This window comes from Sebastes umbrosus, chromosome 14, assembly GCF_015220745.1.
Source record: "Sebastes umbrosus isolate fSebUmb1 chromosome 14, fSebUmb1.pri, whole genome shotgun sequence".
NCBI lineage: Eukaryota > Metazoa > Chordata > Actinopteri > Perciformes > Sebastidae > Sebastes > Sebastes umbrosus.
The window spans coordinates 6,333,061-6,356,386 of NC_051282.1; the positions used below are offsets into that span (position 1 = coordinate 6,333,061).

Below are 23,326 nucleotides of genomic sequence, written 5' to 3' on the forward strand. Positions count from 1 at the left end.
AGAAGATCATTGATTATTGGGCACAGACGTCAATGCAGATCAATAGTTCACTTATGGACGGCTTCGGGTCAGATCAGGAAGAGACCGGACTGGAAGAATCCAAACTGAAGCTGAAAACAATTTATATTCTCAATATCAGTCAGTGTTTTGGTCTGGTAACACTTTATAATAACCATCATTTATAAATGGTAATTAAACTTAGTTATTTTGCAGTCAACAAACAATGAAATGACAATTAACAATGTTTACTAATTATTAGTCAAATTAAAATTTGTTATTTTATCATGAGTTTGTGTAATGTGAAATAATTAGTTTATAAATTCTGCACACATTGTAACAATTTATAAACTATATTAAGTATTTGTTAATGATTAACAAATGATTTGTAAACCTTTAAGAAATCATTTATTAAACATCTATAAACATAACATAGATAGATGGAGCAGAAACTAATTATTAACTATTGACAAAGTATTATCTATCTATCTGAATAATGTTTATAAATGCTTTATAATTAGTATTTATTAACCATTTTAAAACGCGTAAAGCGTAGCCTATACCGCCAACTTCTGACAAAACTAGAGTTGATAGAAATGGGCCTAATTTGCATTTTGTTTTTGCGACAAAATTTGCTTGACAATTGAATGGAAACACAGCTAATGACAGTGCTATAATGCTGATCCCTTTGTTCCCCATAAAATTTAATTTTGAATACTTTGGATTATGACTTAATACCTGTAAAACTAATGACATTCCTGTCAGTCTCAGCTGTACTTATAAACAAGTATTAGCATGAACATCAGCATGTTAGCATGTAAGTACAACCCCAGAGGGCAGTAAGCGTGGCTGTAGACTCTTCACAGTGTTTCATGTTTAGGGTTTTTTGAGTTTGCTGAAATACTGTATATTCAGTGTTTGCCATAAAATCTACAAATTGTGAGTTTGTAATGTAGTTTTGTATTACCCTCAAAAATGCAACCTCTGTCTCAGCAGCCTGTGCTATGTATGCCACCATAACGCGCAAGGTATTTGGCGTGCAATACAAACCTTTTCTCGCTTATGGCAGGCGGGTGGGAGGTGGATGGGTCCAACAAACACAAGACTTTTAACCAGGAGGCCGGTGTTCGAGGCCGGTGTTTTGTTTTGTAAGCTACGTTAGTGGAGTTTGTCACATTTTTTTGTGATGTTTGTGACGTGTTTTCCGTAGTAATGTTAAATTGTTTCCGTATGTATTTATTTTAAGCCCAAGCATGACGTTTTTTCCTAAACATTACTAAGTAGTTTTGTTTCCTAAACCTAAGCATGGCCAGCTTAAGGCATAGGCCATATAGGCTGTTGCCTAGGGTGCTGGTCGCCCCCTAAAAAAATTAAATAATTAAATAATAATAAAAAAATGCCAGTGGGCGCCTCATTTTCTGCATTGAGGTAACAATTAAAGAAAGAAAGAAAGAAAGAAAGAAAGAAAGAAAAGAAATACACATTTCGGCCCTGTAACTCTCTTTCTCACCCTTTTTCCTCTGCCAGGCTGCACATATTTGTTAATAAAAGTGTAAATTGTGGTGAAACTGACTAATCACTTTTAGGCCAACAATATCAGGGACCAATTGTTTATTCATATTATAATAAATACAGTTATTTATGAAAATAAAAATCTTAATTTTTTTCTTGAAACCATTGTGATGTCTGATGTGTTTTGCAGTACACAGGGCTAGGGTTAGGGTTCTGGAGGCCGCCATGTGGGGGGGGGGGCGGGAGGTACCGGTGCACCAAAAGGGCTAGAGCCGGCCCTGAACCTAAGTCAGTGGTTTTGTTGCCTCAACCTAACAGAGGATGTTACCGCAGTTTGGATGTTTGGATGCGTGGTGTAGAAATGACACAGCAAAAGGCTAAAATGCGTCCTCATGACGCATGGTATGTCCGTGTAATGTTGTAATATTTATACACCTTCCCGGGAGACCGCATTGGTCTCAGACGTTGTAAACACTGTAGAACACGTTCTACAAGTATTTTGGTATTCTTCCTCTCCACTGTATGTCTAACTATTCTCTTAAATGTCCATTCATCCTCTCTCTCTCTCTTTGTCTCTCTCTGTCTTTCTGTGTCCCTCCCTCCAGGAAGCAGAGGGTGTGTTAGGTAGCTAATGGCTGGAGGCTTTTTATTCCTCCCAGCCTCTAATGTGGTACACACACACACACACACACACATGCACGCCCTCACACACACACACACACACACACACACACACACACACACACACACACACACATGCACGCCCTCACACACACACACAGATGGACACCTACACACCCAAATCCCGCTGTGACATCATGATGGAGTGTCAGGTGCTGCTGGCTAATTTCTGCCTCGATGCGAGTGTGCAGGAGAGGTAGAGTGGATGGGTATGAATACTAAACAGCCAGCTAATGATATCTACTTTGTGTGTGGTGGTGTGTGTGTGTGTGTGTGTGTGTGTGTGTGTGTACAGCTAGCTAATGATATCTATTTTCTTAGTGAACAAGCCCACTGTGTATCTCGATTCTCTGCAGAGGCAACTGCTGTTTTCCACCTCTCCTGCTGACTGCACACACGCACACACACACACACACACACACACACACACACACACACACACACACACACACACACACACACACACACACACACACACACACACACACACACACACACAAGGTGGGATAGACGTATCACCATAAACATTCATCCTGCTCCCACAATGCATTTAGGCAGCCTGGCATACAAAATGGCTGTGGCTATAACTGAGTGATGGTGAGATTCCAGTTGGCACGAGGTTGTGAGCTCGTTTCACTGAGCAGAATGGATGTGTGAGTTTTTTCTTCTTCTTTTGTATTTTTTTTTTTTTTTCACAAGATATTGGAGGAAGCAGAACAATTACATCTACATCTTGTCGCGACAGCTTGGAGGCGCCCGTTTTTGCAACACCCGCAGCCGAAAGTGGGGTTATGTGGGAAAATCTGTAAGCCCAAATGACACATTTCCTCTGAAGAATAAGGTGCAGCGCTGTTCTATAATTACTGTTGTCTCTCAGAAACAAAGGTGGAAGTGATGATGACCAATCAAAAAGGACGTCAGGATGGGTTAGATCATAAAATGCCCTCACTACCAAAAACAAAACTAAACTCCCACATAACTAATCAGGCCAGCCAAATAATTAGTTCACCCCAAACTACCCTATCTATCAAGTCACACTGACCCGGATCCACCCTTCCATCCTTTCATCCATCTACTGGGCAGCACCGGAAAGCAGGTTAAAGACTAGAAGACTAGAAGCAGCCCGTTGATCTGGCATCTTACAGTATGTGAGTGAAGCTGTCCATTGATTAATTGGACATTAATATAAAAAGAGAGATGTTTTCTGTTTTACTGAAAAACAGATGATGTCTGAAGGCTAAATCCCTCTCCTGTCTCTCCTCCTCTCACACACATCACTACTACCCCCGTGTCATGACCTTTGACTTCCCCTAGTGATGTCATTCCTTTGGCCTGAGGCAAATTGACTCCCTGTAGACATGGATACAGGGACCCTCTGCTCTTCTGTGTGTGTGTGTGTGTGTGTGTGTGTGTGTGTGTCAGATGTGTTCATGTTGTTGTCTAGGAGTTGTGTATGTGTGTGTGTGTTCAGTGTATAGAGTGTAAGTTGCTCTGTGTGTGGCCCTGTGTTTGGTCCATTTACACACAGGACCTGCTGCTGTCCCATAATCAGATTGTAATATTCCTAATGACATTATCAGAACTCTACTGCAGACTATGACTGATGGAGAACAAAGTCAGTCTGTCTCTTACACACACACACACACACACACACACACACAGACACACACACACATGCACAGAGGTTCTGGCAGATGCATAAATAATCTCTCTCTTCTATCTCTCACACTTACACAGACACACACTTCTCAGGATGCCGTTCATCACTGTGGCAACAGCAGCAGGCTGGGAGGCTGACCTTTCACCCCTCCATAGGTCAGGTCCCAGGGGTCGGCATGGCAACGATCCCTGTTGTTTGAAAAGGAAGACATGTGGGCATCTGGCTTGAAACAAGGAAGGTCTGTGTGCATTGTTTTTTGTTTACATATATATACATACAGTATGCTTTATATACATATATGTTTTTGCAAATGCCAACCACAGGTATAACAAAAACATCATGCATTAAGACACACTCAGATGAAATTGAGGGACTCACAAGAGATAGATTATTAAAATAATCTGTAATCTGTAATAAGGGCCAAATTCCCAAAACTCTGGATCCTATATGTGCCACGATGCAAGTCGATAGCACCTTCTCATGGGACCGACCCTGCCTCCTTAACGCCCACTTCTTTAAACCTCTATACCCGCAGTTTGTTACAGGTTTTCTGTTAAAAATTCGGAAGTCCATGCAGAGATAACCCCCCATGACATCATCATGGTTATATTTTCAAACTTGGGATACAACCAATCAGAGCTGATCTGGAGTCTGCCGTCTCTGAGAAGCTGTCGATCGCTCACCAACTCTGATCAAACGGTCAAACTAGGCAGCGCTGATCAAATATGAATCAATATTCTGTTAATGTAATGCCTATTTCTCTCCTCAGATGTTCTCAGAAACATCTTGTAGTGTTCTGTTTAGCTGTTAAATGAGAAAGTTTTTGACCCAGCAGCAATGTTGAGAACAGTTGAGAAAAAATACCAAGCACCGCCTACCAGCCGGAGCACAGCCAATAGGAGCACTCTCTCTCTCTGAAATGACCTGTGATTGGAAGTCTTCCATCACAGGCTAGATTTTTTGAAGCCTGAAAACAGAGCCATGAGGAGGTGCAGAAGTCTAGTTTTCTCTCAGAACACTTGAATTACAATATGCTGAAAGGTTATTATGGAATTTTAGCCCAATGATGCCAAAAACATTGCATTCCTGCTGTTTCCAGGCGGCAACCTCTGAGAATTGAAGTCAATTTGGAAGAGCCTTAAACCTGCACTCTATCTACCAGCCAGCGGGTGGCGACTCCTCTGGTTGTATAGAAGTCTATGAGAAAAGGAGCCTACTTCTCACCTGATTTATTACCTCAGTAAACATTGTAAACATGAGTTTATGGTCTCAATACAGCATGATGTTCCATAAAGCAGGGGATGCTTTAGGGCGGGGCTACCTTGTGATTGACAGGTCGCTACCACGGCGTTGTTCGGTCTGGGAGTTGTCCGTGTTTTCATCTTAGAGCTTTAACCCTTTCACAGTGTGTTTTCACTTCATCAGAGTTAATTATAACATTTATGGTGGCCTAAAAATGTTTTATTCAGCGTTCGGTTGTACTTAGCTCCACCCTCTCCTAAAAAAAACAAGATTTCGAAACCCAAAATGCTGAACTCAAGAATTTAAAACCATAGTCCACCAACAAATGGGTGACGTGACGGTGAGAATGTCCACTTACAGTCTATGAGTGTTCCCTATCCACTCCCAATTGCCCTGCAGTAACCCTGTGCTTCCGACCATCACCAGATCATCTGACTCCCCCACCTCTTCCCCGTCTACTCATTACCCCTGCAGTATATATACCGTCCCACTTCCACTCATTCCTCACCAGTGGGGAACAGTGCTTCCATGCTGAAGTGTTCCAGACTTCTTACTATTCTGTTTTGGACTTTTTACCTCTTGTTTGGTCTTGTTTGCGAAATAACAAGATGAGGACTCGTCCGACACAGACCTAAGTTGATACTGGGCTGGAGATGGAGACATATCTACTTGCAGCACATGACACATACAGACGGACGCAATTAGCATAAAGAAAACGAAACCCAGACCCAGCAGAGACCGAAGCTTAACGCAACAAACTGTTGTCGCGTTGTTTGGCGAAGTCTTCGTTATGAAAGAGATTTTTAATCTCAATAACACACGGGTTAAACGCGGGGAGATAAAAATTATGTGACTCCACAATAAAAGTCCTCTTGCCTCCATAATAAAAGCCCCAACCTCTTTTTTTGTTTTGATTTGTTTTGTTTTTTAGATTGACAGCACCGCTTCACCCCTTACTGCTCCAGCGCCCTGTGTGTCCTGCCAGCTGTCCGTCACATCGGTTCCCTCCGATGACCCTTTCCCATAACCCCTTCCTCCCACACACACACACACACACACACACACAGACACATGCACAGACACACACATAGACACATAGTGTTAGAAGTATCAATCAAAATGACAGAAAGACAGACAGAAATTACACACACACAAATACACACACAGCTACACACTCTGTCTCTGTCTCTCTCTGTCATGCACCCATGCAGACATATAATCACTCCCACCACCACCAAATACACAAAACACACACACACACACACACTCCCTTTCTCTCTCTCTCTCTCTCTCCCTCTCTCACACACACACACGGACACACACACACATAGTGTGAGTATGAGTGATGGTTGCAGCTCGTGTCTATCCATTACAGCGGTGTGGCTGCAGACAGGTGAGCAGGCTGATACATGAGCAGGGCTTTATCTGCACTCACCGACTCCCCACACCGTTTCATTCAGCGGCTCGCAGCGTTAACAGCCTCCACCACCCTCTTCCCCACACACACACACACACACACACACACACACCACCTTCATCTCCACAAAGGAGAGATTTTTTTTTAAAAACGCAGCTACATTTTAAATATAATTTCATTATCAGAATTCCATATTAATGGTGAGCGGAGGGAGAAACATGAGGTGGGTGTTATCTGTGCTCCACACTGGCCCGATCACTCACTGTTTTCTTTAATTGGTAATCACACACACACAGCAGGTGAAAAAAAAAATATGTTTACGTGTGCAGTTTGAGAAAAAAAATGTTGTAATTAAAAGAAATGAATTACCGTAAGTTCATAATTCAAGTTAAAGTATATAGAGGCGCTTTTCAAATACAGTGCATGCTGGCAGGATGAAAAAGTAGCTTATATTTGTTGGGTGTCACCTTTTTAAGTGATCTATATGTCATACTGAAACCAGACTTCTCACTCAATCATGTTTAATAAACTAGCTTCAAAATCATTTCAAATGTTACTTTTGTGTAAAGGGCTCCTATAGCTGATAGGTTGGGCTGCAACTCCATCTCAAAATGAAACATGTATAATATTACAATATATGCTATAGTAAATGAGTATCTACAAACAGGAAGTGTTTTAGCACTAGACCCAAACAGCAGAAACAAGTCACTGTGCAGACTGCTGTGAGAGGATCTGAGGAACGGACCCAGGAAGTGATCATATAATCAATCTGCATAAGCAATGCATATCCTATAATTATGTAAATCACTTGATTGCAGGAATTTTGATTGATAATTCAGACAGATAAAAGCAGTTAAAACTGCTTTGGCAGTCAATTAAATAGTCTGTAGCGTTCCTTTAGTAATCCCACCTCTGTCTCGTCCTGTCTCTACCAGTTCAGCCCAGTCGCACAGCAGTTCGTGAAATAGTCACGAAATTTGATGTATTGATTTGTGTGTATAGACACTTTTTTTTTCGTGATGGTATTTCGTATTGGACCATCAAAAAACACAGGACCTTCACCCAGGAGACCGGTGTTCATGTCCCATGTGAAACCAAAAGTCAAAGTGGATTTATTTGTCACGTAACTTCTGTACTTAAGTTGCGACATTTCCGGAGTTATTTTAACCCAAACCGCGATCTTTTCCTAAAGCTAACTGAGTAGTTTTGTTGCCTAAGCCTAACCAAATCGATCTATTCCTAAACTTAACTGAGTAGTCTTATTTTGAAAAGACTGGAGAGGAAATTGTGTGTCACGTGTTGCTGGACATTTGTAGGAAAACACATGAAAAACACGTTGTTGAATGTCGTGCTGAGCATCACGAAAAAAAGTGAAATTTGTGTCTATGTACACGAATCAAATAGATCAAATTCCATGACTATTTCACAATGTGAGACTGTGTTGGCCAGTTTATCATTACTTATAACGTGGTTGATTTGCAGTCTAATAAAACTGTTAATGCTGATAATCAGTTCTTTCTTGGTGAGTTCTTTGTGACCACCAGAGAACATAGATATTTATGCTTATGCTTCTGCGACGCCGCCGTCCTGACCCAATGTTATCAGCGGCGTATGAGTGCAGTGCAGCGGCGATTAGCTAGCCAGTGGGATACACAGAAAGCTTCCATTCACATGATGAGTATCAAATGAAGTAGTAAAATAAGGTAAATGAAGCACTGGTCGGTATCCCTTTAGGGCTAGTATTATTGGTACTGGTAATTTTTTACAAACAATACCCAGCCTGTCACCTGTCAGTCTGTATAACTTCATACTTACAGCTCTTGGTTCGTTTGTAATAAGTTAGTGGGTGCAAGAGCCGAACGAATAAGCAATAACATATAATTTTCCCCTTGATCTGGACCAAATGAACTGAGCACCAGATGGGGAAGTGAAACTGGATTCTATTGTTTTTTTTCTTTTTTAAGAGAGAAGGGGATGACACACAGCAAAGGGACGCGGGTCGGAATCAAACCCGGGCCGCTGCCAAGGACTTAACCTCCATGGGGTACTACACGCTCTACCAGGTGAGCTAGAGGTCGACCCATCTATTAGTTTTTCAAAACTTGATGACATGCACATTAAAGATTACAGTGTAAAAAATCAACACTTAATGTCTTAGAGGGGTTTACGTGCTGGACTATTTCTTGGCTGTGACCTGAATCTTCCTCCGTTTGCTGGGTTGCCTGGCAACTACTCCCGGCCAAGAAATAGTCCAGCATATAACCCCATGTAAAACCACAGCGTGTCGTTTTTTAAACACACAAGCTGTAACGTGTCAATCAGTGAGCTTTACTTGTAGGCACATTTTCTTACGTCTGGACAGAGCCGGGCTCGCTGGTTCCCTGTTTCCTGTTTCTTTAAGCTAAGCTAAGCGGCTGCTTAGTGCTTCTTTCCCCCACAGTGTATATTCTTGTTTTGTCCCATTCCACAATGACTTTGTGATTAACCCAATCAAAGTAGAATATGTTTTACAACCTCAGAGAGAAGAGGGGAAGAAACACAGAGAGAAGAGAATCAATAATCAAGAAGGAGACGAAAGAGTGAGACAGAGGGAGGCCACGGATCACACACAGAACGGTGAGAGGGTTAAGAGTGAGGTGGAGAGCAAGTAAAGTCTATTGATTGAGATGTAATACACACATGATGTATGCACACACACACACACACACACACAGAGGGTCTGTGCAGTGTCAGGTTTTGGCACATACACTCCTGTTTTAGTGTAATGGATGGTGGTGTCACACACCAAGCACTGTTTAACTTCAACCACTCTGTAGAGAGAGTGTTTGTGTGTGTGCTCGAAGATTTATGAAAAACTGGTGAAGCTCCATGTGTGTGTGTGTTTGTATGTGTGTGTGTGTGTGTGTTTGTGTGTGTGTGTTTGATATCCATCCATCACACCTGAATGGCGCTGATTGCTGACAGGAAGTGCCCATGGCCCTCCTGCTTCCTGATTGGCCAGTCCCTGCGGGCCACCAGCATGCACTGAGGTTAAATGGTGAGACTGGAAATCGCAAGTAGATGAAATTAAACTCAACGTATGGAAACCGTATTCAAAATGTCACTGTTGACAGTGGTTTTCTGGGTAATCTATAGACCTTTAAAGTTACCACTTGCTGCCACTTGGGAATATCAATGTTTTACAGTTTTTCACAATCGCTAAGCCATCATTTTTGTACATGAAGTTTACTTTTTCAAAACTGTCCACACAGTTCTCTTTAACAACATGCAGCTCAGCACAACAGTGAATCTCAGTTCCAAAAAGCAGTAATGCAACCAGAACATTTGATACACGTTTCAGGATCAACTCTTGTACCACAGCACTGACAACATTTGTCTCCCAACAGAAACACGTTGTCACCATAGACTGTATATAAGAAGTGGACATAGTCCCCCATTGGTTTGTGGACTACTGTTTTGAAGCTTGTCTTGAGAACAGCATTTTGGCTGTCTCCATTTGTTTTTTTGCAACCAGAAGAGACATAAGAGGGTGGAGCTAAGTACACCCAAACGCCAAATAAGACATTTTTAGGCGACCAAAATGTTATAATTAACTTTGATGAAGTGAAAACACACTGTGAAAGGATTAAAGTTGTAAGACGAAAACATGGACAACTCCCAGACCGGATAACGCCGTGGTAGCGACCTGTCAATCACAAGATAGCCCCGCCCTAAAGCATACCCTGCTTTATGGTCTATTTGACTCTAAATGGAACCATAATTTACTAAATGAACATCATGCTGTATTGAAGAAGACTTGAAACTAGCGATTGAGACCATAAACTCATGTTTACAGTATTTACTGAGGTAATAAATCAAGTGAGGAGTAGGCTCATTTTCTCATAGACAGAGGGTGAATACAAGTATATTCAGACAGACAGATGAGAAAAATAGCTTTTTTTGAACATTAAAGTATGTAAACATTCTATGGAAAACCCAATATATAGGTATGAACCTGGAAATGAACACATGTCCCCTTTAAAACTTTCTATTATGAATATTTAATGTGTTGCTGGGTTTTATCAACCCTCTCTGGCCATTTTCTATATATTTTTTAACTATATTTCATCCCCCGGTTAGGGCTGTCAATTGATTAAATATTTAATCGTGATTAATCGCAGGATTGTCCATAGTTAATCACAATTAATCGCAAATTAATCACATGTTTTATCTGTTCAAAATGTACCTTAAAGGGAGATTTGTCAAGTATTTAATACTCTTATCAACATGAGAGTGGACGAATATGCTGCTTTACGCACATGTATGTATATATTTATTACTGGAAATCAGTTAACAACACAAAATAATGACGAATAATGTCCAGAAACCCTCACAGGTACTGCATTTAGCATAAACATTTTTCTCAAATCATAACATGGCAAACTGCAGCCCAACAGGCAACAACAGCTGTCAGTGTGGCAGTGTGCTGACTTGACTATGACTTGCCCCAAACTACATGTGATTATCATAAAGTGGGCATGTCTGTAAAGGGGAGACTCGTGGGTACCCATAGAACCCATTTACATTCACACATCTGGAGGTCAGAGGTCAAGGGACCCCTTTGAAAATGGACATGACAGTTTTTCCTTGACAAAAATGTAGTTTGGAGCGTTATTTAACCTCCTCCACGACAAGCTAGTATGACATGGGTTGGTACCAAAGGATTTTTTAGGTTTCTAGTTTCATATGATACCAGTATTTTCACTTTAATGCATTAAAGAAATTAGTGGCGTTAAAACAAATCTGCGTTAACGTGTTATTATCGCGTTAACTGTGACAGCCCTACCTCCAGTGTTTTGATGTTTTGTGATTCCTCGGATGTTTGTATTTTATTTCATTTTTGTTTTATTGTTGTTTTTGGTTTAATAATAATAACCCTTTCAGGAAAATTGAGCCAGAATTTAGGGCAAGTGTGGTAATTGAAGCACAGTAAATCGTCTTTCATCGTCTTTATATGGACGTTGAAGGTCAAAGGTCACAGTGCCTGACACAAAGAATGATCACAGAGCAGAGAGAGGACAGGAGAGACATTAGGATGAAGTGTCTGTGGTTTCTCTTGCGGAAGCGTAACACTGACAGTGAAAGTGTATGGAAAAACACAGCAAATTACTAGCATGTATTATTATGGTAATGGAGATTGCTTCAGGCTATATCATACAAGAATACACTGATGCAGTTTGTCCAGGCAACAATATGGTTCAGGTCAGTGTGTGTGTGTCTGCTTGTTCCTAATGAATGTGATCTTTCTTGTTTTCACTTTTGTGTCACAAGTCAGTGTGTTGTGTATTGTCAAACATTATTAATCCTTTGTGCCCATGCAGGGTTTCATGCATTTTATTTTCAATTTGATGCATTCTAGTCAGGAAGACTTTCATTTCCTCTTTCTGAAAATCTTTATTTAATTGTTATAGATGATGTAAATCTCTTCATCACATGCTGACTCTATACAATCTTCAAAAAAGTTTTTTATTATCTTTATAAAAATTGCGCTAATAATAATAACACGTTAGCGCAAATTTATTTTAACGTCACTAATTTCTTTAACGCATTATCGCAACTTGCGATTTTTAGGTTGTAGTGGCTCAGTTTTAGAGCTAGAGTGAAGATACTGGTATCATATGAAACTACAAAACCTAAAGAATCATTGGTACCAACCATGTCAAACTAGCTTGTCATGAAGGAGGTTAAATAACGCTCCAAACTTACGATAAATCTTGGCGAGGAAAAACTGTCATAGCCATTTTCAAAGGAATCCCTTGACCTCTGACCTCCAGATCAGTGAATGAAAATGGGTTCTATGGGTACCCACGAGTCTCCCCTTTACAGACATGCCCACTTTATGATAATCACATGCAGTTTGGGGCAAGTCATAGTCAAGTCAGCACACTGACACACTGACAGCTGTTGTTGCCTGTTGGGCTGCAGTTTGACATGTTATGATTTGAGCATATTTTTTATGCTAAATGCAGTACCTGTGAGGGTTTATGGACAATATCTGTCATTGTTTTGTGTCGTTGATTGATTTACAATAATAAATATATACATACAATCACCCTGAAGGGGATTTTTTCACAACAATGACCCGCTAGCTGTACATTATCCCGCTTATTACACGGCTACTTACTGAAGAAATCAATATTTTGACACAAAAACGGTCCTCCAGAGTCCAACACCAGAGCTGCGCCCATAGCAACGGTCTGTTATAGAGAAATTATAGACCGCAGAACGCAGTGATTGACCAATCAGAATCGAGTATTCAACACAGCCGTGTAATAAGAGATGTTATGTTTTGTTACGTTATATTACATTATGTCCCCTAAATGAGGAGTAACATTGAGCCAAATCTGGTCAATTGTCATGCAAATCACATCAGGTGTGTGCGTGCGTGCATGCGTGTCAGATAGCATGTAATGAATTCATTAGCCAGCATTTATTAACTGGTCATTTGCATAAGGCTACAAAGACAAAGCTGGGCAGCCAACAGAGATTTGATTTACATGAAAGAGTGTGTGTGTGTGTGTGTGTGAGTGTGTGTGTGTGTGTGTGTGTGTGTGCGTGTGTGTGTGTGCATGCGTGTGTGTGTGTGTGTGTGTGTGTGTGTGTGTGTGTGTGTGTGTGTGCGCACATGCATGATTTTATGCATGCATGCTGGTGCTTGTGTTTGCATGCATGAGAAACAGGGAAGGGAAATCAGGAACGACTCCAAGGGAGAGAGAGAGATCTCAATCTGCTGCACACCCTTAAGATGCATTATGTTTGTGGTGGTTCTAGTGTGTGTGCGTGTGTGTGTGTGTGTGTGTGTGTGTGTGTGTGTGTGTGCATGCGTGTGCATGTGTGTGTGTGTGTGTGCGCTTACAGAGGTAGGTGTGTGTGGACTAATGAATGTATGTAAACACTTACATAAAGCAGAATGTGTGGTGCTCAAGTCGAGTGAGGAATAACAATGGCCTGCATCACACCCTATAAGCACATTTTTAAAATCACATTTTAATCTCAGTATGTTTTTGTATTCATATTATTCTATATAACTATCATATAGTAAATGTAATGTTACAATTTTTTTTGTTATCAAATTGTATTGATTTTCAAGATATGCATTGGAAATTATTAACAAGAAATTACATAATTTCAAGCAAAAAATAAGCATTATTAGAAAAAAAACAAAAAAACTCAAATAAATAATAATGTTACAATGTTGATTGGTGCATTGTGGGAATTACAAAACAAAAAATGTTGCAACATGTCTGACTGTGGAGCCCCATGAGTGTTCAATATTAAATAAATTAATAAATAAGAATTAAGCCACGAGGCTTCGTTCATTCGTCCTCTGATATCCACATGATAACATTAATCTAATTAACAAATGACTCCAAAACAAAAGAGCACCTAAGACAAGAGGATGCGTTGGATGGGGGACTTGATGAGAATGAATGGAAAGCTCAAAGACTGATAACAGGAACGATACATCACAAAGGCAGTCTACACAGTCAGATGAAACGGTGGTGTATGTCACTTCAGTGTGAGCTGTAAGGACACGTCTCTCTCTCTCTCTCTCTCTCTCTCTCTCTCTCTCTCTCTCTTTGCATGTTCTTGAGGAATTTGTTCTTTCCTTGATAATTCTTATTCTCCATAGGGACAATATGTCCGTGGGTTTATTGGATGATGGTTATGTCAACCTCAGGCATCACAACTGTTAATCAGTGCGCAGTGAGTGACAACTGCCAGTGTCACAAAACCTGCCTGGTGTAACTACATTTAATCGCCTCTGAAGCTCTCTCCAGAGGAGACACTGCAGCCTGCAGAAGTATTAGTTGAAAACACTCCTCATTTACAGATTATGCATTAGAATGGAGCTGCAATAGTACTGCACAAGAAATAGTGTATAGCACTACAGCGCCTGGGAGGTGTTTTGGTGCAGTGTACTTGGATAAAGTGACCAAAATATACAAAATACCACAAAAATAACTTGCTAGATTGATTTCTATGTAATGCACTGATAACTGTTTCGGCCTAGGAAGGAGGTTTTGACCATCGTTGGTTTGTTGGTTTGTTGGTTTGTTGGTTTGTTGGTTTGTCTGTTTGTCTGTTAGCAGGATTACTCCAAAAGTTCACGATGGATTTGAACGAAATCTTTTGGAGGGGCGGAGTGTAGCACAATGAACAATCCATTACATTTTGGTGGCGATTCGGATCATGATCGGGATTCAGGAATTGTTTTAAGGATTACGATCAGCCTGAGCATTAAGACCACGGGGTATAACACATGCGCAGTGTAACTGATGACGCATTGATGACGCATGACCACACCTTCTTCCTCCTTCTGAGAGCAGAGAGATACGTGTGTGGATGTGTGTGCGGGAGCTGCTGGCCGTCCGCGATGAGATAGAAAAAGCGGTAGATGATGAGAAGATGAGAGACAACGTAGTGTAACGTAGTGTAACGTTATACAGACATAACAAGGGCGCTGAATGAGAGAGGCATCCGCCGATACGTTACACGGAAACACACCGTGTTAATAACAAGCCGACCACCTCACGATACCGCCAGCTGTGATCTGTTTTTAAAGTCAGGCACCTTGGCGGAGGTCTGCGCTCTCCGAGTGCCATTCTAGTCTTTCAAATGTTGCTTACAGCTATAGGTAGAATTGTTTTCAGGCAAGGGGCTGTTAAGCAGTTGAGTATAACAGTTTCTTTTTTGAATTCTCACTGTGGTAAAAAAAATATTAAAACATAAAGCTGTGATGCTGCAGAGTTATTCAACTTTCAATCACACAGTTGGACTGGTTGCACCAACTTAAGTGTGTACTGGGTAGCTGTGTTATTTAGGTATGTATACGTATCAGGTTGGCATTGGTAGAAACCCAATATTAATAATTAAGTAATATCGGGACATCCCTAATTTAAATGATTATCACGTCTTTTTCTCAGATTTAATACCTCCAGGAGACCATATAGGCGTATGCTCCATGATAGAAGTTTGCAACATGGAGGTGAAGGAAAATAGCGTACTGTCTGTATCCGTATCAGGCTTCCGTGGTTTATAACTTAAAGAGGATGTTAACTTTGACTTACCTGTTTGAACTGATATCGTATGTTTGCAGTCCCCTGCCCACTCTGAGAGGAGTGGTTGTCTCAGGTGAGTTCGACGTCAGTGCGGAGTTTGTAATTTCACTGATGGCAGCAAAGAGGATCTCACCTGGTGAGTAGTCGCATCTGAAATATAAATTCAAACAAACAAACATGTATAATTGTAAGAGAGAAAAAGTTCTCGGCTTGAGTAAAAACGGATTGTTTCTAATCCTCAGGTGTATGCTGAATATTCAGGACTGGTAATTAGCTGGACCAGAATCAATGTTTACCAAAAGTAACCACATCGACTGAGCTGAAAAGAATATGTTCTTTCTTGCAATATACAGTACTTTCAAAAATCCATGATGGGAGACCGTCAATCAGGATAACAGTAACAGCCACCTCAGGTAAGTAATGACATGGAAATGAACTGTTGAAAAATTGTTTTGAGGTTTTTGGTGAATTCTAAAAAAAACAAAAAAACAAGCCCAATGCTATGAAGTTTGCTACAATGACTTATATATACTATATTATATATACTATAATAAATGTGCCTTCATTAGTCTGTAATTGCACGGATGACTGTAGAGTCTGAAGTTCAGACTGAAGGTAAACAAGGAAGTTAATAATTAAAACTGCATGTTTTACCACCATTGATTACACATTAACTTTTTACCATGAATAAGAGTACAAGCTATCATATAACACTTCCTTATGCAGGGAGGACTGTTAAGATCACATGCTTTTTAAAGTGCACTCAGCTTCAAACTCAATGGTTATACCCAAATATGTGTTTTTTTACTTTATATACAGTGCAATGACGTCTATAAACCATGTGAGGTTTTTTTACATACATTAGTGCTGCAGAATTAGATAATTATGTTTTTGTCTGAAATGCCTTTGAGAACACAAACATTTTGTTAAATTATATTCTAATTATGAACTCATGGAAAATTAAATGTAGAATTTGTCACAAGTCTGTACAGGCCTTGTCTGTTTGACAAAAATAAATCTTGTTTACATTTTAGATTGTAGCTACAGGACTTTATCTATCTATATTATTATCCAGATTGCATTGGTGGGCCACATTATATTATTGTTAAAAGCCTGTAAAGCCATTCTGCCTTTTTAGCCAATAAAAGCTGAAAACAGTTCTTATTAAATCTACATGGATTGTAGGCTGTTGGCTGGATTCTAATTCAGAAAATTAAGTGGAACGTAAGGTTTACTCATGTCCACTTTCTTTTATGTTAGGATCTGAGGGTTAAAATATATATACAGTATATATATGGCATTTTCATGACAATTTATCCTCTCAGACACTTGAAAGGACAGACTCCAGATGAAGTACCCTATAGGTTAGTGAGGAATGACAGTTTCTATTTTCTTTTGAACCCTTTTAACACCAAAACCATCTATTAGCATCTTAAATCTATTAGTGTAAAATCAAATATGATTGAGGTGGACAAAATACAGCAGACCAATTCTAGCCCCGTTTGTCTGTCTCATCACTGAGTGGGAGTCCCATATGGCTCCATTTATATGTGTGTGTGTGTGTGTGTGTGTGTGTGTGTGTGTGTGTGTGTGTGTGTGCGTGTGTGTGTGTGCGGGTGTGTGTGTGTGTGCGCGCGCGCGCGTGCGCGTGTGTACTGGGAGGTTTACTGATGTAAGATGAGGCAGCAGCAGACGAGGTAAGATAAGTTAACAAATAAGACCATTGAAAATGTTATCCTATCCTCTCTTTAGGTTCCCAAACCCAGCAGTTGGTTTCCAGTTGAATTAGTCTCTGATGTTACCATCTGAGTGATATCATGGGGACTGCAGCAACAGGTGAGTTCAGTCAGACTTTATTAGTCCGGATAACACACTGTCTGCTCTCACCATCTGCATAAAAATAACTCCAACGTAGCGACGTACATGAAACCTGCCTTGGCGGAGGTCTGCGCTCTCCAAGTGGACTTCTAGTTCACAATATAATATCAGAAAACAGTGAATAACACCCTTTAAATTGGCAGTAGGCAGTATATTTTTGGCATCATTTGGGCAAAATTTCCATAATAACCTTTCAGCATATTGTAATTCAAGTGTTCTGAGAGATAACTAGACTTCTGCACCTCCTCATGGCTCTGTTTTCAGGCTTTAAAAAATCTAGCCCGTGACGGGAGACTTTGACCAATCACAGGTCATTTCATTGAGAGTAAGTTCTTATTGGCTGTACTCCGGTCAAGTGACCGGAACTTGGCATTCCATCACCAGATTTTACAATGGTGGCGGCGTCATAAACGTTCTCATTTTACAGCTAAACCGTTCACTACAAGCTGATTCTGAAAACATTTGAGGAGAGAAATAGGCATTACAGTAACATAATATTGATTCATATTTGATCAGCGTTGCCTAGTTTGACCGTTTGGTCGGAGTTTGCGAGTGATTGACGGCCGGCTCTCATAGACGTCAGATGGACAGTAGACGTCAGATCAGCTCTTACTGCTTGTTTTCCTCCGGTATGTGAAATCTTGCAGATGCCGTTAGGAGCACCGGAGGACACAGAGGCATATGATTTTTTTCAGGTTACCTGTTTCACGTACTACTGTCACGATATAGCGACCGTTTTATAAAAATAACTTCTTTTAATCATATTTGCTCCAATCTCGCCTACTTCAGCTTTAATTAAAGATTACATGTGAATGAATCAATGTTCTGTATTCTTACAGTGCCGGATGATCTGCAACCTGTGAAGCGGAGCAGCAGCTTCACATGGCTGCCACCTCACAGTAGGTTAAAATGCACTGAGTCTGAATTATTCTTCTGTATATTAACATATAGAATAACAGTGGTTGTGGGTGGTGGGCGCAATTTTATTTATGTGAATATTTGCAAGCTCACTGGTGATTTTGCAAGTTTCAAGATGATACCACAGCTGACACATTCCCACAAATGCATCTTATAAAGCAGGGACTTCCTCATTGGTCATAAAAACTATGTGATTGTATTCATTTTGATTGAAGTCTTTAGTTGAAGAGCAGGTTTTCTAATTCAGTGTTTTTCTTTTCAGTGTCTGGGCTGAGGGTTGTTCTGCTGGGGAGCAGCTGGTCTGAGAGGAGTTCAGTGGGGAACTTCATACTGGGAAAGACTTTGTTCGATACTGAGAAAGAACCGGACTGCTCTCAGAGAGTCAGTAGACAGTTCAAGGAGAAAGAAATAGTTGTCATCAACACTCCAGATCTGATGCTTCCTGACATCCCCCTAAAACAACTGACACAACATGTAGAAAACTGTGTGAGTCCCTCTGATCCTGAACCTCGTGTGTTCCTGCTGGTTCTGCAGCCTGAAGACTTCACTGAGGAACACAAACTGAAGCTCTGCAAAGTCCTTCACCTCTTCGGTGATCAATCATTTGATCGTTCATTGATACTGATATCAACACCCAAAGAGGAGAGTCCAACTTTCATGGGCAAACCAGACCAGCCCTTAAAAGACATGATGACAATGTGTAGAAACAGATACTTGTACCAGAATAACCTTGAACTTTCAGAGCTGTTAACACGTTTGGGTCAAACTGCAAAGGAGAACAATGGAGATCATGTGAGCAGTGATGTGTTTAAGGATGAGGATGCAGGTTTGATCATGACACTTAAGTCTGGACACGTCAAACCATCTTTGAAGCTGGTTCTGTGTGGGAGGAGAGGAGCAGGGAAGACTTCAGCAGCCAAGGCCATTTTAGGTCAGACAGAGCTTCATTCAGTCTCCAGCTCATCAGAGTGTGTTAAACATCAGGGAGAGGTGTGTGGAAATCTGGTTTCCCTGGTGGAGCTTCCTGCCTTGTATGGAAAACCTGAGGAGGAAGTGATGGAGGAATCATTCAGGTGTATCTCCCTCTGTGATCCTGAAGGCGTCCATGCCTTCATCCTGGTCCTACCTGTGGGTTCTCTTACTGATGAAGACAAGGGAGAGTTAAAGACCATCCAGAACACATTCAGCTCTCCAGTCAATGACTTCACCATGATTCTGTTCACTGTGGAGACAGATCCTACAGATCCAGATGTTGTTCAGTTTATAAAGAAAAATAATGGCATCCAGGAGCTCTGTCAAAGCTGTGGAGGAAGAAATGTTGTTCTCAACATCAAGGACAAACAGCAGATCCCAGAGCTGTTGGATGCTGTTGAAAAGATGAGAGGTGAAAGATCCAGATGCTTCACAATGAAGATGTTTACCACGGCTCAGAAGGAGAAGGTTTCAAGGCTTAGAGCTGAACTGCAGGATGTGAAACAGAGAAGTGAGATGGGAGGAGCTGATGAAAATCAGAGTAGAGAGTGTCTCAGGATGGTGCTGATTGGAAAGATTGGTGCCGGCAAGAGTTCAACAGCAAACACCATTTTAGACAAAAAGCATTTCAAACCCAGAATCACCCCGAAGCCGGCGACCAAGTCTTGTGAGAAAGCAACAGGAGAGATTGATGGACGGCCTGTTGTCGTCGTCAACACCCCCGGCTTGTTCGACACAACTGTCTCTGAAATTCAACAGGAGATTAAAAGGTGCATGAGCATGTTGTCTCCTGGACCTCATGTGTTCTTACTGGTGCTGCAGATTGGGAACTTTACACCAGAGGAAAAAGACTCCGTGGAACTGATCCAGAAATATTTTGGCAAGAAGTCTAGAGATTTCATCATCATTATATTCACCAGAGCAGATGAACTGGAAGATCAGCCATTTGAGAGTTATATCAAAGATTGTGATGGCTTTGTCAAACAACTCATAAATGACTGTGGAGGAAGATACCAGCTCTTCAATAACAAAGATGACACAAACCGCACACAAGTCACAGAGCTGCTGCTCAATGTTGAGGCCATGATGAAGAAAAATGGTGGCTGCTACGATACTGAGATGTTTGACGACAGAGAGGGATACACACAGATACAGATTTTGAAAGAGAAGGAAGAGGACCTCCAGAGAAAATATCAAGAAGAATTGAAAACACTGAGAGGCAAAATCAAAGAAGAGGAGAGAAAACTGAGAGCAAAACAGCTGCAGGAGAAAGAGGAATGCATCAAAAAGGAATGTGAGGAGAGAAAGAAAGAACGGGAGGAAGAGGAAAGAAGACGGAAAAAACAAGAGGACACTATGCGACAGGAATGGAGAAGAAAACTGGAAGCTTCGGAGAAAATAGTTCAATCAGAAAGAGAAAATGCTGCAAAGAAGTTGGAGCAGTTTAGAAAAGAGATGAAGAGAGAGCGAGACGCCTGGAATAAGGAAAGGAAGGACATCTGTGAACGAATGCGTAAAGAGAATAAACAGAGTCTGGAAAAGGGGAAACCGGGCTTCAGAAAGCTCCGAGAAGAGTACAACCATAAGACAAGAAAGTTGACATGTTGTGTTGGGCTGATGTTGTTTGTATTATATCTATTATGTTATATATTTCTGCGTTAGGCATACACACACACTACAGACAGCACAAAGACAAAAGAACACACATGAAGAGTTTTACTACTTGCTAGGCTGATAAAGGGTTTACATTTATGGACTTTACAGATGAATGTCTACATCTTCAGTTCACAATCGTGGCAGGAAGTGAAGCTGTAAACCAATTCAAAAACACATCAGGACACAGACACATTAGAAAGAGTTGGTCTAATATCTAATTTCCAAAGCTTAAGAGCAGTGTTTAGCAAGTTACTTAAAAATGTAATCAATTAATAATTACTTCATTATTGAAAAAGTAAGTTCATTACTTTACTAATTACTCAACAGCAGAAGTAGTTACATAACATGTTATATTACTTCACGTTACTCAGCCAACTGTAATGTAATTGCTTGATTTTTGGATTTTTGGAAATTGGAATCTCATATACTACTCACTGAACATGTATTATTTCTATTGAAAATGTAAAGGTTTAGAAAAGTATTTGATGATTCTTGTGATTTCTCCAAATCAGCTGTCCTTTTAAACTACTGAGTTTCTTAAAGTGGAAGTGAAGCTTCCAACCAAGTTAAGCTTGTATTGTATTGTTCCCGGATGTAAATATGAGTTTTACAATGTTAAAAAGAAGGACACTCCATTTCATAAACTGACGCTGAATCGGAGATCAGTAAGTGACTGCAGCGCTGACTAGTGACACTGAAAGAGTCCTCCGACAGGCACTGAGTCCAGCTGCCTGTCCTCTCCCCTCTCTGATCCCCTGTCTCTGTCTCCCCATCTCCTGTCCTCTCCCCTCTCTGATCCCCTGTCTCGGTTTCTCCATCTCAGACATTGAGAGACATTATCGGCCTAATGTTAACTGTGTTCTCCTTTAACTAACTACTGCTTTGTACATACTATGATCAAATGTCTCGATGTGTAAATGTGAAACAATTACTTCAGATATACATTTTTTTTTTTTTTAAATGTTCACATCCAATTCAAGCATTCAAAAATTAATCATAGCGTTAGTTCAGCAGAGCTGAATTTGCGATTATATGGCTGATAGGCATCAGCTGTTTGCAGTATGCCTCACAATCATTGGTTCATTCATTGCTCTGAGCCTTGTAAAGTCCAATCATATTCATGCAGGAGTACAGTGCGGATATGATAACCTGATAGTTGTGTTTTTTATGTTTTCAGGACTCTGACTGTACCAGCAGAGGGAGACTTTATTACACGAAACACTGTTTGGTAAAACAGTTTCTATTATCTGTTGAGTGCTAGATAGTTTTGTTGGAAGTTGGGTCTGTCACAACCTCCACGCTTTTGGAAGAAATTAATATCAGAAAATTGAAAATGTAAATTGTTAATCTTGGTAAGTGTAATCTAACTTTATTAAAGCATGTCTTTTGTCCAAACATTGTTCAATTGATCATTATTCAGCCATTAAAAACACACAAGGTTTGGATGTTGAGTATTTCACTCAGTGTAAACATCATAGAGCTTCAATGGAACAAGATAACACACAACATACAATATAAGTTATGTTAGATAAAGAAAATCTGGTAAACTGAACCATTTTGTTTTTGCCTATTTAAAACAACAACAAATACTGTATAATTCAAAAAGATGTTTATTTCAAGTTACTACTACTTCAAGTTACTGCAAGTAAGAGCTTAAAGCTGCCAGCACAAGTTCAAAGAAATTCAAATGAGAAACAACGAGCCCCCACCTGCTATCAGGTTCATGTAATCTCCCAAAAAACTGCAGTTTTAGATCATCTCATTACTCATATACACTAACTTTGATGAAGTGAAAACACACTGTGAAAGGGTTAAAGTTGTAAGACGAAAACACGGACAACTCCCAGACCGGAAACCGCCATGGTAGTGACATGTCAATCACAAGGTAGCCCCGCCCTAAAGCATCCACTGCTTTATGGTCTATTTGACTCTAAATGGGACCATAATTTACTAAATGAACATCATGCTGTATTGAAGAAGACTTGAAACTAGTGATTGAGACCATAAACTCATGTTTACAATGTTTACTGAGGTAATAAATCAAGTCAGAAGTAAAGGCTCATTTTCTCATAGACTTCTATACAACCAGAGGAGTCGCCCCCTGCTGGCTGTAAGAAAGAATAAAAGTTTACTGACTTCACTTCTCAGAGCCGGACGTTCACCACTGGTTGTCACTCATTACACAATAATCTGAAAAACACTAATATAGAAATACAACAGTGCAAGTCAACCCTGTCTTGCGTGTGTTTAGCCTCACATTATACAATATGTCCTCTCTTACAACACACCTGA

The 23,326-nt window shown here is 40.4% G+C and overlaps 1 protein-coding gene across 2 annotated transcripts; it reads left to right on the plus strand.

Annotated features, from left to right (window-relative positions):
• The first annotated feature begins 15,858 nt into the window (after positions 1-15,858).
• Positions 15,859-22,429, plus strand: LOC119502332 (GTPase IMAP family member 8-like). 2 transcript variants are annotated; one of them, XR_005210045.1, is made up of 5 exons: positions 15,859-16,023; positions 17,363-17,446; positions 18,328-18,387; positions 18,669-21,148; positions 21,183-22,429. XR_005210045.1 is itself a non-coding variant. In XM_037793237.1 (4 exons), exons 2-4 carry the CDS (start codon positions 17,428-17,430, stop codon positions 21,038-21,040), a joined length of 2,451 nt encoding a protein of 816 aa, XP_037649165.1. In that variant the 5' UTR covers positions 15,859-16,023; positions 17,363-17,427; the 3' UTR covers positions 21,041-22,429. The 2 variants fall into 2 exon arrangements, 1 of the variants encoding a protein (XP_037649165.1); XM_037793237.1 differs by having other exon boundaries at positions 18,669-22,429.
• The last annotated feature ends 897 nt before the right edge of the window (positions 22,430-23,326 follow it).